The following is a 20,800-nucleotide window of genomic DNA, read 5'->3' on the forward strand; positions in this document are numbered from 1 at the left end:
AAAATTCGATAGTTATCTTGCAAGATGTTCAGTGATGCCGTTCCCGGGAATGAAATTTTGGGTACGTTCCCGGTAGTAAGAAGGCGCAGAATTCATGTAAAAAGAGCTTTATTACCTAATCATTAAGCAAATTTAGACCCTGAGCATAGCATAAGGAATAATACTACCTCTGCGTCTGATAAAATTATTTTTTGCGTCAAGACGAACCCATGTCGGGTTTAGCAATGCTTCTTAGCGTTATGTAAGTTATTAGGTTACTGTTTACATTATTTTTATCAATATTAAAAAAATGTACAAACAGAACAATTTGATAAACGAAAGCAGCCTGAGGATTTTGGCTGCTATAAAAGCTGTTTTTAAAAGGGGAAAATTCCCACTTTGGGAACATTGATAAGGAATTTCTGAAGGAAAATAAAAAATTCTCCGAAGTGATTAAGATAACTTTAATCAATTCTTAATACATTAAAATTACAGTAATAGCTATGGAGTCCCAAATATTTCTCATTTCAACGATTAATTTTCGGATTCCTAATACATATTCGTACTTTTGTCTAAAGAAACATTAATTTTTGATGAAAAATAATTAAATGTGTCAAGCTCGCTTCAAATTCGCGCCAAAATCCATAAATGAATCGTTGAAATTATATTTTTTTTACAAAAATCAAAAAGGCATAATACTTTGGGAAAGAAATACTGAACGTAAGTTGGGACTCCTAACCAAATTAAAATCTAGTTTCTAAAATTACATTTACGATTCAAATACATACAACTATATTCCAATCGAGATGATTTAGTGATTCCGAAAGTTTAAATCGATTTTGGTGATAGTTGATTATTTGTTTACTTTTTGTGGAAACAAACTTTTAGACGAACATAACCTTTTTCCCGCATTTTTTTATAAGTTTACCTCAACCACCATAGATTATATAAATTCACGTCAAAACAGCGATCTCAATCACAAATCTTGACGACTATTTGTAGAATGTTCTAGGGTTTACTCGTTTTAACGGTTCATAATAAAGCACTCATCGTAAATATTAAAAATATATAAATGTAGTTGTATGTAAGTTAATCGCGTGCAAAATATAGTACTGATTAAACTAAAGAAAAAAAAAGTAAGTTCACTTAGATATAGCAACATTGCAAAAGATCCTATTTGACATTGAAAAATTGTATTTTGGCCAGGTTTCATGCAGTTTTGGCTCAGATTTTTATTATTCCGATTTATGGGCACGTGCTTAAAAATCGTCAGCCTATTTTATTTAGATGAGGAAAAATGTATGGTTATGGCAAAAGTTCGTTAATCTTACAACTTGGGAGTACTTAGTTGTTTTTTTTAATTAACCAATGTCAAATAGCATCTAGTGTAATTGACTTACAAACTAGATATAATAGGTAAGATTACAATAGAGGGTGTACCGTGAAAAATTATATTCTCCTAAATCGTTTTTGCGAATTTCTGTTGCTGTTTCGTTAACTTTCTGAACACTGAATAAAAATTTAAGTTGCTGTTGCCTGGAAGACAACGTTGTTGCTACTTGAGCAACAAGGCCGCCAATTCTGGACTTTATTTCTGTATTTATCGTTGTTTTTAAGTTGTTCCATCAGATTAAGTAAAAAAATAATTTTATGATTAGAGTCAAAATGTAACATTCACGGTACATAAAAAATAATAGTAAAACAAAACTTCTTTACTGCTCTTGTGAGTGAAAAGAAAATCCACAAGTGTATTGATGAAGTGATATAATAGCCCGTAATATTTTACAAACATTTTTTTTTGTTTTAATTTTTGTTATTTTTTTTTATTTTTCTTGTTTTTTTCGCTCTATCCCGGAGGGGGTGAATAATGATTTCAATACACGACGACATATATACGTAATTTTTATATTAAAGATATGATAGATAATAGTTAAAAAATAAATGTCTTAATAAATTTCTACCGTACCAGTTTGGATATAAAACAATTATTGTTATTGAAAACACGTAAGCGCGTTATTTCCAAAGCTGAAATTGTAGAAATAATATTTCTTGTAACATTTCATTGATTTCTTGCTATTTTCACAAAGGACTAAATGTGTTTCAATTATATATTTACTACATAAATGTTCTGTCAAATTCTCAAATAGCTAATGTCTATGGTCGTTAAAAAAAACAAGATGTCCGCCTTATAAAAATAGAAAGAAATCCTAATACATAATAAGAATAAAAAAGTACTAAACGTCTAAAATCTACTAGACTTGTCGAGGTCTTACTAAGCATGTGTTTATTTTAATTAGGAGAAAAGTGCTTTTTGAATACTGATCTATGTTTTTATAATTCTTGCAACTCTCGAACGTTCCCGCCTTTTTTTGTGGCTTTGAATAATCAAATAATACTACATATAGAAGGGACACTCCTCGCCCCGCACCTATGAGAGCTTGGAGCGAGTTTGAATTACTTCACCCCCTCTACGGGGGCTACTTTAGTCTAGTTCATAGTATTACAAAACCAGGTATGCTCAAGTGACAGCTAACATTTCAAGGTTAGCCGCGCCGTCGCCTCACCTCCGTTTTGCCTCCATTTTGTAAAAAAATAAGTTATCCAATGTTTTTAATTTCCTTTGCAAAGCAATTTTGAACTTTTAGTAAAATATTTACTTAGTTTCATGATTTTTGTATAAAAGTGACAGTAATTAAGTACGTTAGTGAGTGATTCGCTTTTTCGATAATAAAATTTAAGTCCTTGGAATGTTGGAGATACCAATTTAATGGTGGGGAGCGGAGAGTTGCCGTTCTTTACGTAGTGTTATTCCTTATTCTATGGTTAACGTAGCAGATTTCGCGTGCGCATTGTCAGGTCGACTGCGTTCGTGAGTTGCAAAAGCAATAATAATAAAATTGCTACTTCATCGAAATCACATTTCAACAAATAACTACGCGAAATTTCAGATGTCGATTTGTGTAGCTTCATAAAAAAGAGTGACGTCACTAAACTGTCTACGAAATCCCGTGACAATTTGGCTGGGAAACATTTGCAAGAACTATCAAATGCTGATTTTCAAGGTCAACTGTCGATAGCTTCGGGTTTCATCAGGTGAAGTTGTGGTCAAACGCGAGCCTATTTTATAAAAAAAAGTTTGCTACCATAGAGAAGGCCTTACGTTCTTAGCCGGTCTCTTAAACGGCCAAAGAAAAACAAATAGAACGTCCACAGATTAATGCGTCACGAGATTTTGTCAGTTAGACACATTGACATACTATAAACAAATGGACTCACAATCGCTTCGATGTGGTCATTTTAACCCCCAAGAGGCACCGTGGACGCTTTTTTACAGATTGTATGTCTATTTGTTTATATACGAGGCCAATGGTCCGACAGTTTAGTGTTTACTGCATGTTGTAGTGGAGGAAAACGTATTCTGGGTTGGATATTTCTGGTGGCATTGCGGGCGAGTTTGGCGGGAGCAATTGGAACCCCATGAACATGAATGTGCGGAGCAGAGTGGCGCGGTCAGGCCTGGTCTTCAGCACGCAAATGATGCAGCTGGACAAACAAAAACACATTAACATGGTAGTATCGGAATCAGAATAATTCATTCAATGCAATAGGCAAGTTTCCAACTAGTCAAATCAGTTACTTTTTACTAAACGTCAAAATACGAAATTACTATGGAATTTGTATGAAAAAGCAAACTGTGACGTCATAGAAAAATTTGATAAAATGTCAGACTTAAGAGTTTTCTTGATTATAATTCGTAAATAAGTTAAATAGAAAAAAGGAAAAGCTTTTCGTTAGTTTTAGATCTTTCTGTATTGAGTAATTAGAATTTCATAATTTATCTTGAACCTATTACACGACCCAATTATCATGGATAAACGTGTTGAAGGTTATTGGCGATTTACCAATAATAAAAACGGTTCTCGTTCAAACAGGAATATAATATATTTTCAATAACAAAAGACAGAAGTCATAAAAACAAAGACAATAAAACAATAAAAATCTATATAAAAGAGGTTAAATTCTGTAAAAAGTTGTGCTATCTTGCACGAAGGTCAATGTAACACTTTTGAATTTACGTCATTTCGCAAGGTGTTATGGCTGAGGAGAAGAAATGACAAGAAACTGCAACACATCTTTTAAATCAATGAGGGTATACAATACATATATTACAAGTTACTTAATAACTAGAGGGAAACATTTAATAGAATTTAGGTAATCAAATCATTAATCTTATAATTATATTTTACATAAAATAAGTTCCATCTAGTCAAATCAGTTACTTTTTATTAAACGTGAAAACACGAAAAGAATGTGTATGGTGGCACTAAAACCCTAGCGGCCTCTGTGGTCCAGTGGTTGAGCGTTGGGCTCACGATCCGGAGGGCCCGGATTCGAATCACGGTGGGGACATTACACAATAATCACTTTGTGATCCCTAGTTTGGTTAGGACATTACAGGCTGATCACCTGATTGTCCAAAAGTAAGATGATCCGTGCTTCGGAAGGCACGTTAAGCCGTTGGTTCCGGTTGTTACTTATGTATGTAAGTGCGTAGTCGTTGCATGAGTCATGTCAGGGGCCTATGGCGGCTCAATAATAACCCTGACATCAGGGTTGATAATCCACCTCATAACCCACACGGTAGAAGAGAGACATATCACAAAAATCATCTTTGTGATGGGGAAACTGGGAAGTTTGGTTAGGACATTACAGGCTGATCACCTGATTGTCCGAAAGTAAGATGATCCGTGCTTCGAAAGGCATGTTAAGCCGTTGGTCCCGGTTACTACTTACTAATGTAAGTTAGTCGTTACATGAGCCATGTCAGGGGCCTTTGGCGGGTCAATAATAATCCTGTTACCAGGGTTGATGGGGTTGGTAATCCACCTCACAACCCACAGGATAGGCAGACTAAACTTACTTGGCGCAACGTAGACGCTCCTCGGCGAAGTCGAGGAGCAGCATGAAGCTCTCCTTGCTGCCGGACTGCAGGACTCCTGGCACGCGGAGGTAGATGGTGTTCGCGCTCACCACCTGGAAAAAAAAGAAGTCCAGTTGGAAGAACGCTTAACTCTCACTGTGAGGTCTTTCCATTATTTATTTATTATTATTTATTTTCTTATAAAAACAATGTTACAAACACTGGAATACAGACATCGGTAAACCTGCAAAAGTTTGTCTCGATGCCTGCTCCTTGCACCACGAAAAAAAAAAAAACTAGAAAAACTAAGTAAGTAGTAGTAAGATTGCAAAAGTATAGAATTGAAAATACTTTAAGATCATGAATTTTGCGACGGAAAATTCCACTTTATATTAACTCAGAATCATGGTCTGAATCATCCCCCTCAGTATTAGTTACGATGTCACTAACATCCTGTTTATCTATAGTTTCACACACGCACAAAAATAAAATGTTTACTATTCGAATACACCACAAACAAAAACAAATGAATTACGAATTACTTCAAAACACGAAATGACTATGGAATTTGTATAAAAAAGCAACCTTTGACGTCATAGAGAAACGTGCACAAAATGACGTACTTATTATTATTATTTTAAATAAAATTCCTAAATAAGTTAAATACTAAAAAGAAAACTTTTTTGTCACCTTTAGATCTATCTTTATTTAGTAAATCAGAATTTCATAATTCATCTTTGACCTAGGAAAGATACATACATACATAAACTGACGCCTATTTCCCACCGGGGTAAGCAGAGACTATAGAATTCCATATGTTTCGATCCTGACACACTCGTCGTGTCTACCAAAGATTCCCTTCTATGTTTTTAATAAATTCGTCGTGTCTTATTAAGTGTTCACCCATTATTATTCTGATCAAAATAAAGAGAAGCAATATAGGTAACAACATGATTCTATACATAATGTGATCCAAATATCAAGCGACATTATATTATATTTTGGAATAATTATGTAGGTACCTGAGTAATGAGAAAATAGGTAATTATCACGTTAAATCTGTACAACGCCATCTATATTGTGTTTGGGGAACGTAGCCTGGAAAGTACCTTATTTAAAGTCATTGCTCTTAGAAATTTATCATCTCGATAACGCTAATTATTGTAAACAACTATTATTAGTTATATTACTATATTACATAATGGTGTACATATCGACATAATGGCCCCGATTCCTGCAGACATCTCTTAATTTTACTTTAAGTTATACCTGTCATTTTCTTATCCGCCGAAAAGGAAAGGGACGGATGATTGACAGCTCTTAATTTTAGGAAGAATGAGTAAATAAATGAATAACCCGGGCGAATTTTTAGACGGTTGTTTTAGATTTGTGCTTAAAATTGACGTGTGTTCCATAAATTTTATGCTTGTCGATTACCCGTCCCTTTCCTTTTCGGCGGATAAGAAAATGACAGATATAACCTAAAATAAAATTAGATGGTATTTACAGGAATTAGCACCAATATACTCATAAACAATTAATTTATCACTCCATTTTCCTTCTACGCTAGACTTGACGCGAGTTAAAAACATTTATAACAATGGCCCCCGGACCTCCAGATCGTGAGCCTTACGCTCTAACCACTAGACCACGGAGGCCGATGGGGACATTGTCGAAATCACTTTGTGAGACTGTCCTTTGTTTGGTAAGGACTTTTCAGGCTTGAATCACCTGATTGTCCGAAAAAGTAAGATGATTCCGTGCTTTACGTTAAGCCGTTGGTCCCGGCTATTAGCCGTAAAAACACCTCCACCAACCCGCATTGGAGCAGCGTGGTGGAGTACGCTCCATACCCCCTCCGGTTGATTGAGGGGAGGCCTGTGCCCAGCAGTGGGACGTATATAGGCTGTTTATGTGTATGTGTATAACAATGGTCCCGATTCCTGAAGACACCTAATTTTATTTTAAGTTATACCCGTCATATGCTTATCCGCCGAGTTTACTCAATATTTTGTCTATGGTGTAAATACAGGGTGTTAGTGACATCGTAACGAATACTCAGGGGGATGAATCAGACCATGATTCTGAGTTAATATCAAGTGGAATTTTTCGTCGCAAAATTCATGATTTTTTTTACTTTTTTTTAAATTATTTTCAATTCTTTACTTTTGCGACGGAAAATTCCACTTGATATTAACTCAGAATAATCAGCTGAATCATCCCCCTCAGTATTCGTTACGATGTCACTTACACCCCACACAAGTAGGTACATACGGTAGCCATACAAGTATGGGTGTTAGTGACACCGTAACGAATACTGAGGGGGATGTTTCAGACCATGATTCTGAGTTGATATCAAGTGGAATTTTCAGTCTGAATCATCCTGAAAATTTTTGTGTTTTTTTAATTATTTCCAATTCCATACTTTTGCGACGGAAAATTCCACTTGATATCATCTCAGAATCATGGCCTCAATCACCCCTCAAAGTTTTCGTTACGATGTCACTAACAGCCTGTATAAAAAGAAAACTTACTGCTTCCCAGCGAGTGGAGGTGTTCTCTGTGAGATAGATCTTGAACTCAACTTTCACTGGCTGACGGTCTTTGCGTTCCAGAATTTGGGCGATCACCTGAAAAAAAAAAATTTTTTTTATTTTCACGAAGCACTGATTTGCTGGGGGCGAGGGTTTTATTTTTTTTTTCAAATCAGCGTCAGTCTAGGCTATGGCATTATGCTGAGGTGGAACCGTTTCGGCATACATTCGTAATTGTATTATTTTGTTTTAATTTGTGAAAACAATAAGTGTGTCTAATAAATATTTATTTCTTTCTTTTTCTTTTCTTTTTAACGTGTCCCATTGTAAGTTTGCCGCAAATGGCATTGACAACTCGGGCGGACAAATGGGGAGCGCCGAGGGGTCTCACAGGGTATTGGGGAGCTCTGAGGGGGGCGAGGAGTGATCATTCTTTATGTAGACATTATATATCGTAATATACCTACTATAGCATATTAACAGCCTCCGTCTAAATTATTCTAAGGCATATTTTTTGTTAAATAAATAAGTTAGCTATGTTTGTGCTGTTGCTATACAGGGGGTGTGTGTGTGCGCGTGTGTGTGTGTGTGTGTGTGTGTGTACGCGCGTGCGCGTGTGTGTATGCGTGTATGTGTGCGCGTGTGTGCGTGCGTGCGTGCGCGTGTGTGTGTGCACGCGTGCGCGTGTGTGCACGCGCGTGTGTGTGTACGCGCGTGCGCGCGTGTGTGTGTGTGTGAGTGCGCGTATGCGCGCGCCTGCGCGTGTTTGTGTTTTTGCAGCTTGTCGTACCTCCTCGCGTTGCTCCAGTTGCAAGGCGGGGCGGGGTGGCTCCGAGAGGCTCTCCGCGCTGCCACACAGCGAGCTTGCACTCGCCCATAGTAAAGCACTCAACAAGTCACCTGTAACAGAACACAATAACAACATATCTCTTACCCGTTTTCTTTTTTGACGTGTCTTATTGTATATTTCGGAGCGCTGAAGGCTCTCACCCGATAATCTCTTAGCCGATAAACCAAAATGTCGGACTTATTAAGTTGTTCTTGATTAACCCTTTCACGGACAGCGACCGTGGGTCATTGATGGTTCATAACAGGTAGTAAGTATGAGAGTATGACAACTTGGAATCGGAACGTCATTAGACGTTCTGTTCTTGAACGTGTTAAAATTCACAAATAAATTAAATAGAAAAAAGAAAATGAAAAGTCTTTGTCAACTTGGTCAGAATTTCATAATTTATCTTGAACCTAGTGTACACGACCCAATTATTTTGATGTGGCCTTTTTAACCCCCCTGTTATGACATGGTCCCCCAATGGGCACCTCCTCCGCGGTCCAGTGGTTGACCGTTGGACTCACGATCCGCAGGTCCCGGGTTCGAATCCCGGTGGGGACATATCACAAAAAATACTTTCCCTAGTTTGGTAAGGACATTACAGGCTGATCACCTGATTGTCCAAAAGCAAGATGATCCGTGCTTCGGAAGGCAAGTTAAGCCTTTGGTCCCGGTTACTACTTACTAAGTATGTAATCGTTACATGAGCCATGTCAGGGGCCTTTGGCGGCTCAATAATAACTCTGACACCAGGGTAGATGAGGTATTACACCTCACAACTCACACGATAGAAGAATGGGCACTCATTGGTGGAGACATGAGCTCATTTGCAATTTACCACGAGACATGGGAGGAGCTCGCCGATGATCGAGACCTGTGGAAGAAGCGTGTGCTCGATAGACGCGACACTCATGATCACACCTGGTTTGACACTGGCGAGCAGGAGAATGAAACGCCATCAAACCGACAACAATCCACCAGTTGGAGACTTCTCCTGCAGAGTGTGCGGTAGTTTGCCGCTCTAGAATTGCACGCAAAAAATTTTCTGACAATGGGACTGCATTCGTGGGTGCCAACAAGACGCTGAATAGCCAACCATTACTTGACTACGCGCTGAACTTAAAGATCGTGTGGTCCTTTATCCCTCCGTCGGCTCCTTTTATGGGTGGTTGTTGGGAGCGCTTAGTGGGGAGTGTCAAGAGAGCACTCTCATCATCATCATCATCATCATCAACAGCCTATATACGTCCCACTGCTGGGCACAGGCCTCCCCTCAATCAACCGGAGGGGGTATGGAGCATACTCCACCACGCTGCTCCAATGCGGATTGGTGGAGGTGTTTTTACGGCTAATAGCCGGGACCAACGGCTTAACGTGCCCTCCGAAGCACGGAATCATCTTACTTTTTCGGACAATCAGGTGATTCAAGCCTGAAAAGTCCTTACCAAACAAAGGACAGTCTCACAAAGTGATTTCGACCATGTCCCCATCGGGAATCGAACCCGGACCTCCAGATCGTGAGCCTAAGGAGGACATTTACAAGCGATTCCGCTTCCAGCACAGCCATGAAAGAAAGTGCATTTCTTCGAGGCAATGACGTCATAAATCGTTTGAAACAGATGTGTAAGGCCAATGATGATGATGGTGAGGTGGTGTACTTACGGTTGTCGTCGTGTATGGGAGTGTTGGGGGCTGGTGTGGCGGGGCTCGCAGCCCCGCCGCGCGCCCCTCCGGGCGGCGCCGAGCCTGCTGCAGGGACATCAGGACCACCTGGGGGACAACGACCTTTATTGGAATCATAAACATAACATAAACAGCCTATATACGTCCCACTGCTGGGCACAGGCCTCCCCTCAATCAACCGGAGGGTGTATGGAGCATACTCCACCACGCTGCTCCACTGCGGGTTGGTGGAGGTGTTTTTACGGCTAATAGCCGGGACCAACGGCTTAACGTGCCCTCCGAAGCACGGAATCATCTTACTTTACTTTTTTATTGGAATCATTGAGAAAAAAAAATCCACCAGTAGTTAAGGCTGCTTCAACTGTTTTAAGACTTAAACAAAAACTTTACAAAAAAGGTTATTATAAAGTTAGTGACTATTTAGAAGATATGAATGCATGGGATTAACTGTCTGAGAACTGATATTGGTGCTAATTCCTGTAAATACCATCTAATTTTATTTTAGGTTATATCTGTCATTTTCTTATCCGCCGAAAAGGAAAGGGACGGGTAATCGACAAGCATAAAATTTATGGAACACACGTCAATTTTAAGCACAAATCTAAAACAACCGTCTAAAAATTCGCCCGGGTTATTCATTTATTTACTCATTCTTCCTAAAATTAAGAGCTGTCAATCATCCGTCCCTTTCCTTTTCGGCGGATAAGAAAATGACAGGTATAACTTAAAGTAAAATTAAGAGATGTCTGCAGGAATCGGGGCCATTAGGCAGCTAAATTAATCAATTGTATACCAATATTTTATGTTTTATGTTTATTTTTATTTTTTTAAAGAACGTCTAGGGCCCTGTGCCGAGGTTTTTCTTGCAGCTTCTTTTCCCCGGCTATACAGGTTGTGAGAAGCTGCAGTAGTTTTAGGCGGATGAGACGTTCGTTATGTAAAATTGACGATTCAAAGTGTAACTATGTTACCTACTGAATAAAGATATTTTTGAATTTGAATTTGGCTTTACTGGATCATCATCAGCCGTACGACGCCCACTGCTGGGCATAGGCCTCCCCCAAGGATCTCCACGACGATCGGTCCTGCGCTGCTCGCATCCAGCAGCTTTAATGGATACCAGATATTTTAAATTTTCAGAGAATAAATTTAAAGCTCACGTGAAGCTTACTTTATGTAAAAAAGCTTATTATAAGATTAATGATTACCTAAATGATAAAAATGTGTGGTATTGAATGTGTTCCTCTAGTTATTAAATAACTTGTATACCCTCAGGACAACAACAGCACTCGACTCAACAGCCTTCGTGGTCTAGTGGTTAGAGCGTTAGCGTTTAGCGTTTAGGTTAGAGCGTTCGAAATCACTTTGTGAGACTGTCCTTTGTTTGGTAAGGACTTTTCAGGCTTGAATCACCTGATTGTCCGAAAAAAGTAAGATGATTCCGTGCTTCGGAGGGCACGTTAAGCCGTAAAAAAAACACCTCCAGCAACCCGCATTGGAGCAGCGTGGTGGAATATGCTACATACCCCCTCCGGTTGATTGAGGGGAGGCCTGTACCCAGCAGTGGGACGTGTATAGGCTGTTTGTTTATGTTATTCTATTTTTTTTACTCACCACAGAGGCCCGGCGCCCAGGCACAGCGAAAAGCACTCGGCGTCCGAAGCCGAGACGGCCGACCGCTTGCTGCCGGCCGCGCTCAGAGACGCGCCATCACCACTAAACGAAAAAATAAAATTGATATCACAAAAATATTCAAAGGAATGGTAGTGCGTAAAGGAATGGGAGTGGTAGTGCGTTGGGCTCACGATCCGGAGGTCCCGGGTTCGAATCCCGGTGGGGACATTTCACATAAATCACTTTGTGATCCCTAGTTTGGTTAGGACATTACAGGCTGATCACCTTATTGTCCAAAAAGTAAGATGATCCGTGCTTCGGAAGGCACGTTAAGACGTTGGTCCCGGTTACTACTCACTGATGTAAATAAGTAGTCGTTACATGAGCCATGTCAGGGGCCTTTGGCGGCTCAAAAATAACCCTGATACTAGGATTGTGAGGTGGATTACCAACCTCATCAACCCTAGTATCAGGGTTATTACACACAATCACAATAGATCATCCACATGAACGCGCGTGGATGCATTTTCTGTGTGTTAGACCGTGCGTGGTTTCTATACAAACGGAGATACTTACAAGCAACGGAAGAACACGCATCCACGCGCTACGCTGCATCATGCGGGGCAGTGTGAGAATCGTCTAAGTAAGGCACCAGCGGCTAAGCTAGGTTTACACCCCCGACCCCCCTCCCCCCCTCGGTGTTACTTTAGTCTTCAATCGTATGGGCGTCACACACACAGTTACGCGTGTACGATAACGTCAATGTCTGATGTCTGTGTAAAACGAGGTGTTTTGTATGAAGTGTCTGGGGTGTGCTTAACCTTTCGAACGCCGGAACGCGGATCTCGACCAGACACAATGTAAAATCTATTGTGTCTGGTATCTCGGCATATGAGAGGTTAAGCCATCAAATTAAGAACGGGAATTCTCCGATAACAGTGTTACTGACTGCCTACATCCATAGGGATATGGCGTTGAGAGACAAGCATGAAAATATAGGTAAACTCACCAGTGCAGAATCACAACCATTTTTTTTTTAATTAAAAATAAAACGCCTGTACACAACAACAAAATAGAGCTCAAAAACAACAATTCCGAGTAACAAAATTATCACAACGCATGGAATGTCTCCTTTACAGACTATTTAAAAAAAAAAACAAAAAAAATTATTAAAAAACTTTCAACCGACTTTTCAATGGTATCTTATTGAAGAATATTTTTATGCTGCAACTAAACAGCATATTATTTTTTAGTAGGACTATTTTTGATTTTAATTTGTTTTTTTTAATGCGTCCGAATTGTTTAGGATGCCAATGCCGACTGGGAGAAAACAAACACGATCGCTGCATCCAAATATAGAACTCGCCAAAAACGAAAATAGCATGCGGCATAATGTACAAACATAATAGGGTGAATAGGCTACTTGGGGGCCGCCCATTAATCATGTGATGTTTTTTTGGCATTTTTAACCCCCCCCCCCCCCGGTGAGGTTCAAGACTACCCCCCCCCCCCTATCCTATATCACGTGTATTTTTTAGTACCTACCAAAATAATTGCACGAAACGCCGCTTCTCGGTTCAGTATCGCGCGTTTGCCGAAAAATAAATACTCGTGATGTATTACTACACCCCCCCTCTATATTTCGTGATTTTTTTCCTCCCCCCTCTCGAAGCTCGCATGATTAAAGGACGGCCCCTTGACAACCTAGTCAAATGAGATACTTTTTACGAAACGTCAAAACGAAAGTTTTCTTTGGAGTTTGTATGGAAATACTGTCCTGTGACGTCATCAATAAAAGCGGTCAAACGTCGTACTCATTGTTGCTAAATTCGTAAATAAAATTCGAAAATAAGTGGAAAAGTAAAATGATGAGTTTTGATCACTGACTTCTATTTCTAGATTAGCATTTTATAATTTATCTTTGACCCAGTCAATTACCCAATTGTACATTTACCACCCTAACAGCATGAACCAAACAAAAAGAAGCGACGGAGAGCGAGTCGGATTCTGACAAATTACGAATACTTTTATTGTGTGGGTTGTGAGGTGGATGACCAACCTCATCAACCCTGGTGTCAGGGTTATTATTGAGCCGCCAGTTTGTTTGAGGTAAACCTAGCTCAGACGTTGGGGAGCGGAGAGCTGCCGTTCTATACGAAGTATTATTGCTTCTTTGGCACTGTGCAAAACTAGCGCCATTCACCTCACAAAAACAAAATGAAATATTTTTAAGGAACGCTGCCAAAAATGTCACCGTAATCTTTCTACGCATTACAATTACTTTCTTTACGTTATCGGGTTCTTATTATAGATATTTTGGCGCATATTTTTATTTCAATAAATTATAAAAATACATTTATTAAAGATTTAAAAAAATATTTACATTTCGCCACCGGACACGTCACACAAAACAGCTCGCTTTACACAGACACTACACATTGACGTTATCGTACACGCGCATCTGTGTGTGTGACGTCTGACGCCATACGATTGAAGACTAAAGTAAGACCGAGGGGGTGAGGTAAACCTAGCTCAGCCGCTGGTGGGGAGCGGAGATTTGCCATTCTATAGTTAGTATTATTCCTTATTCTTTGACTTCGCATAAATAAAAGAGAAGCACCAAACAAGTTTATGTTTGGTAAGGCTTATCAGAAGAATATTAAATACCCTCTTCTTCTATCGTGTGGATTGTGAGTTGGAGTACCAACCTCATCAACCCTGGTGTCAGGGTTACTATTGAGCCGCCAAAGGCCCCTGACATGACTCATGTAACGACTACGTACTTACACCAGTAAGTATTAACCGGGACCAACGGCTTAACGTGCCTTCTGAAGTACGGATTGTCTTACTTTCGGATATTCAGGTGATGAGCCTGTAATGTCCTAACCAAACTCCCCAGTTTCCCCATCACAAAGATGATTTTTGTGATATGTCCCCACCGTGATTCGAATCCGGGCCCTCCGGATCGTGAGCCCAACGCTCAACCACTGGACCACCGAGGCCGTTTTTACTTATTAGGTACTATTGTAGATATGCCTCGTATGGCTATAACTACTTAGCCGTATAATTATGTAGAATAATAATGCACAGGAAAGATAAAGGGAAAAAATAAGTTTTATGTTGGCTGACGCATATTAATTGCACAACCTATCATGTTGAACTTCCTCAAACGGATTTTCCACTTCTAAGTCGTAACTTAGTTACTAGTGCGGTTGATATGATTAGTTTTTCTTAAGTATTTCCAAGTGTAAGTAAGTCTTGTAACAGCCTCCGTGGTCTAGTGGTTAGGCTTACGATCTGGAGGTCCGGGTTCGATTCCCGATGGGGACATTGTCGAAATCACTTTGTGAGACTGTCCTTTGTTTGGTAAGGACTTTTCAGGCTTGAATCACCTGATTGGCCGAAAAAGTAAGATGATTCCGTGCTTCGGAAGGCACGTTAAGCCGTTGGTCCCGGCTATTAGCCGTAAAAATCACCCCCACCAACCCGCAGTGGAGCAGCGTGGTGGAGTATGCTCCATACCCCCTCCGGTTGATTAAAGGGAGACCTGTGCCCTGTGCCCAGTAGTGGGACGTTATATAGGCTGGTTATGTAAGTATTTCCTACCTACGTGCCTACATATCGTTGCTTTAAAGCGTAGAATAAAGCATAATACGTATAGAATGCCAACTCCCCGCTCCCCACCAGCGTCTGAGCTAGGTTTACCTCACCCTCTCGGTCTTACTTCAGTCTTCAATCGTATGGCGTCAAACGTCACACACACAGATGCGCGTGTACGATAACGTCAATGTGTAGTGTCTGTGTAAAACGAGGTGTTTTGTATGAAGTGTCTGGGGTCTGTCTTATAGCGAAAACTATGTAAGCACCCTTTTGAAAAATCACATATTGATGTGATTTTAGTTAAGAAAACCTCGCAAGAGGCAAGCTAGTTTCAATGGATTGTTTCTTGCAAAGTAATAAATTAACTGGTTGCGCTTAAGACCTCCTGGTTACATGTCGTTTCTGTATTAGACCAAAAACACCTACAAAAACATAAATTTTATATTTATGACAAGTAATGGTTCATAATTTCACCACTGTTTACAAATAATTCGGTGGGCTTAGTGACTGCACTTTTGCTCTTTGATTGTACAGTCATGAGCAATATAATGTACTCTGTCGCACTAACATATTTGACATTTAGTGAGACTTACAGTTCAATTTATCAAAAAGGTTAATGTGACATAGTACCAAAGTGTATACATATTAATGCTCGTGACCGTACCTGGAGGTAAAAATTTGTAATCAGAATTCTTGTTTGGCGTTTACGCAATTTTGCTTATCCAGTGACGACAAGTAGTATTATATCATTGGTCTCGACTAATAAAATCGTTTGACGTCATTAGTTTGAAACGCTGCCATATACCTAGACGAAAAACGCCTTTATTGTTATGGACTTGTCGGCAAGCATTAGGCTACCAATTTCACAGACAAGAGATATGTTGTTTTAAGTTTACGCGGTTATTATCATAATTAAAACACATAATAACGGGTTCTTACCGCGTTTAAATGGGGCACTTGCAACAGTGTCGAAATATCGGGAGTCTCATATCGCCATTTAAACGCGGTAAGAACCCGTTATTATGTGTTTTAATTAAGAGATTATGTTTATTTATTTTATTGTTTATCACACTTTGTTTTATTTACTTGTCTATGCTCAACTAGTGATGTGCCATTCCTCGGACTGTTTTCTTTGTAAAAACTCTTTAATAGTATAGAGACACTGTCTGCTTTTCTTTTTCAAATTGTTCTTTCCTATAGTCATGAGCAATAGCAATATCATGTACCCACTTTAGAACCCTGTCGCACTAACGTATTTGAAATTTAGTGAGACTTACAGTTCAAAAAAGTTAATGTGACATGGTACCAAAGTGTATACATATTAATGCTCGTGACCGTACTAAGGTCTTATCTGCCTAAAGGTTAGGTAATAAAGCTCTTTTTACGCATTTTTTGCGCCTTATTTCTGCCGCGAACGTTCCCTTTCTTGCGTGAGTTTATCAATCTTCTTCTTATCGTGTGGGTGGATTACCAGGCTCATCAACCCTGGTGTCAGGGTTATGATTGAGCCAAGGCTCATGTAAAGATTACTCACTTACATCAGTAAATAGTAACCGGAACAGCTTAACGTGCCTTCCGAAGCACGGATCATCTTACTTTCGGACAATCAGGTGATCAGCCTGTAATGTCCTAACCAAACTAGGGATCACAAAGTGATTTTTGTGATATGTCCCCACCGGGATTCGAACCCGGAGCCTCCGGATCGTGAGCACACCCCGGACACTTCAAAGAACCTCGTTTGACACAGACACTACAAATTGACATTATCGTACACGCGCATCTGTGTGTGTGACGTCTGTCTAAACTATGTTCGCGGGGGTGAGGTAAACCTAGCTCAGACGCAGGTGGGGAGCGGAGAGTTACTGTTCTACGTAGTATTATTCCTTATTCTATATCGTGAGTCCAACGCTCAACCATTGGCCCACAGAGGAGGATGAAGTTTATGAATGTATTGGAGAAAGTAAATAACTAGGTAGGTAGGTAAAATTAATAAAAAATGTCCACATTGTACTGAGCAAAACAAGACACTAAAGATAACATTGAAACCTAGATATATATTTGCTGTGTGATTACTGAGTGTACTTATACTATTTGTCTTGTTGTTAAATTGTCAACTGATAAAACGTTTATTACGGAACAAACAAACAATAAAATCATATTCATTTTGTCTAATGTAACATCATTAACTAACTATAGATTGGACCGTAACTTGTCACTTTATGGTGTGCTGTCAACTTAATTCTGTCGGGTTATTGGCCAATAATAAAATTTTGGGAGGGTATTTAAAATTTCTAACGAATATTGATGTGTGTTCCATAAATTTTATGCCTGTAGATTGTCAGCACAACTGGTAAAAATCCTCAAAGGAATGGGGTCGCTCCGTGAAGCCTGTGAAAACCCCAGGAGGCTTCTGAGCTTCTGGAAGGAGTTAGGTTGGCTTACGTAGTCAACATTAGTACCTACGCATAATGGGCCATCTTAGTCTAAATGCGGAAAACAGAGCCCACTAACAAACTAACTATGCCTGTCGATTATCAAATGACAAAAAAAAATGACAGGTATAATTTAAATTTAAATTAGGTGGTGTGTCTCGGTTGCCATAAAACCATAAAGTTCAAGTTGAAGATGGTGTGTATTGGAATCAGCACCAATATCTACGCTAGGAAAAAACCATAGTCCATTTAATCAAGGCAATCAAGGTCAGTTTGTCAATTGGTACAAGTATCACTAATAATTTGTACTTATAAAACTGATAGGTCTTGCGTTATTCTCTGTTGTACGTACACATACATAACATACATAAACTCATGTCTGTAATCCCTAATGAAGTAGGCACGGCCACAAGTCTTCTATCGGTTGGGTTGTGAGGTGAATTACCAACCTCATCAACCCTAGTGTCAGGGTTATTATTGAGCCACCAAAGGCCTCTGACATTGCTAATGTGATGACTACTTACTTACATCAGTAAGTAGTAACCGAGACCAACGGCTGAACGTGCCTGCCGAAGCATGGATCATCTTACTTTCATCACAAGATGAACTAAGTAATCATATCTGCTGTTAGGCCAATGTGATAGGTACTGAGCTGTACCACCGTCTATAACGGTTAAGCCAACAGTGTTAGTGAAAATTGCATGTTAAATAGACTAATACCTCATTGGTGCAGGACCCTAACCAAACCATTTTCATTTGATAAGCAAGCTGGGGCCACACATGACCTTTGACAAAATGAGTATGACTATGTTTAATTTTCTTTTTTCTGTACAGTGTATAATGTACTAGGCAGCATGGTCTTATGATCTTAGCCTGACCCACAAATGGGCAAAAGAAAAAAGTGTATAATGTACAAGTAGTACAATGTTTGAATGATTACATTAGTTGCCAAGTAAGTGTGCCAAATTTTCATTTAACCTCATTGATAAGAACATTTAATTTAATATTTTTATGTGTGTACCTACCCTTAATTAAGTAGTTTCAGATAACCCAATACCTTCTAAAACTGCACTTGGAAATAGGTACTTGCATATCATAAATTATTTCATAAAACTCAAGGTATTTACACAATTGCTAATATTTTTTCTGCCCACTTTTTTTATGAAATAATAAATTTTTTATAGATGAAATTTGGTGCGCCATTATAAAATATTATTTATTTTTTCGTTTCACACGAAGCCAAGCAATGTAATCGAATAACATTCAGTCGAGTCACAGCGATCGTGAATCGTGATGACGTAGAAACGACGTAAAGGCCACGGGAAACGATTGCATTTTACCTACGTAATTTTTAACCACGCTAATATGAATTAAATTATTTGATGTTTTTCCTCATGAAAACAAAAATTGTACGATAAAATACCCATAATAATAAAGGGAAATTAAAAAAATACTCACTAGAAGTGCTTTTCCTTGGCAGGGTTAGGTTCAACAGAAGTAGCTTCGTAAGGGTAATTACTACTACTAAAATTTAACTGTTGTATTAACTTCGTCATCTTGGCAAATCGTAGTTAAGCCTTGTAAAAACTTGCGAACAAAACTCACGGTAGCAACCGTAAAATTAGCAACGAAATTGCGCAGCGCAGAGCGCACGGCAGGGATTTCACAACAAAAGTGAAGTTTTTGAGTGAATCAACTGAATGAAAGTATAATTCAGTTTTGCTAGTGCTGCGCCGCGTAGCAACAATACGTCTCAGTCGGATTTGATCATTTCAAATAATATTTTTTTTTAGAACGAAATCATTCAGCCAGTGTTCAAATCAGCAAGAGATGAATCAGATAATTTATTTACTTATTTACAAAAGATGAATTTTGTTTTACAAACATTCAAGTGCGAAATTGCCATCTTACTATTATATAAGGTATACCTACAACATTTTTAATTAAATATTAAGGCACAAATTACTGATATACAATAACATTTCTTTTCTAATTAAAGTGAATGCTTTTTGGTTTTCACATTACATTTCATTTTAAAATGATGCATGCAATGCATGTTTCTATAACAACTCAATCACTGCAAACTTTTCGAGTAGGTAACAACTTTCCTTAGTGCAACACTATAGAGCGAATGACATGTCTTACGGCTAATCTACCAAGTTGTGAAAATAAATATTTCCTTACAAATGACAAAGGAACAGCAACTTCTTAAATAAGTCGTGTTATACAAATTTTCCACGATGCCACCGATTCAGAATGTGACATTTATTCATTCAATTCTTTTACGTTCCGTTTTGTCAGATTTTTACAATACTTCAGTAAGTAGTAGGTACCTATTTTTATTATTTAATAATAAAATAATGATTCTAATTAAACAAATAATACTTCTAAAGGTAAAGTGTGTGAGTATGTTTGTAGGAAGGAATCTCTGGAACTAGTGAACCGATTTTGAAAATTCTGCAAGTTCGTCAGTAGAAAACTACTTTATAGTACCTATTTACCTAGTCTGCGAGTGATCTAAGCTCTATTTTAATAAATAACCAAATACCACGCGGACGGAAAGCTAGTGAATTATAAAATAATATTCTATGTAACTACAGATGCATTTCCGTGAAACTTTTATATAACTTTAAAAGTTAAGTCGAAGCGCCTTATAAAATATGACGCGCAATACACAAGAAACAATTTTTGCCGGGCGATTCTCTGCTGGGGTTTTGCGTTAAGTAGGTATTTTCGAGTGGGCAGTACCTACGAAGTAGTTATTAATATTTTATTCTATGTTACATTATAATATAACTTGCAGTGACACTTGCACGTAACCTGAGATTTACCTGAGTCATAGAATAATACCTACTACATATAGGCTTAGAATAAGGAATACTAGCTTGTCTTGTCTTGGCTACTAGCTTGAAAACTCGCACTAGAGTAGGGCGGTGAACAGTGATGTTCCGTTCTCGGGAACTTTCCCAAACCGGGAATGTTCCTGTTGTTAAAAAAAACTCTTTAATAGTAAGGACACTGGCTGCTTTTCTTTTGCAAATTGTTCTTTCTTGTACTCTTGTGTTATCTGCCTAAAGGTTAGGTAATAAAGTTATTTTTTCATAAGTTTTGCGCTTTTTTACTGCCGGAACTGGTGGTGAAGCAACCGTATCCCCTCCGGTTGATTAAGGGGAGGCCTGTGCTCAGCAGTGTGACGTATACACAT

General features: G+C 38.8%; 2 protein-coding genes across 3 annotated transcripts in view; one reads left to right on the forward strand and one right to left on the reverse strand.

Annotated features, from left to right (window-relative positions):
* The window catches only part of LOC126378465 (glucose-6-phosphatase catalytic subunit 1), a 214,899-nt gene that overhangs the window by 165,099 nt on the left and 29,000 nt on the right, over positions 1-20,800 (forward strand). The gene's annotated exons all lie outside the window — the stretch shown is intronic.
* LOC126378495 (ornithine decarboxylase antizyme 2) lies at positions 426-19,287 on the reverse strand. Its single transcript, XM_050026898.1, is given in 8 exon segments — positions 426-3,522; positions 4,901-5,013; positions 7,435-7,530; positions 8,225-8,334; positions 9,929-10,028; positions 10,030-10,036; positions 11,564-11,665; positions 19,054-19,287. Coding segments are annotated over 8 exon segments (783 nt in total). The 5' UTR covers positions 19,152-19,287; the 3' UTR covers positions 426-3,365.

The sequence above is a fragment of the Pectinophora gossypiella genome, chromosome 26 (genome assembly GCF_024362695.1).
Source record: "Pectinophora gossypiella chromosome 26, ilPecGoss1.1, whole genome shotgun sequence".
Classification (NCBI taxonomy): Eukaryota; Metazoa; Arthropoda; class Insecta; order Lepidoptera; family Gelechiidae; genus Pectinophora; species Pectinophora gossypiella.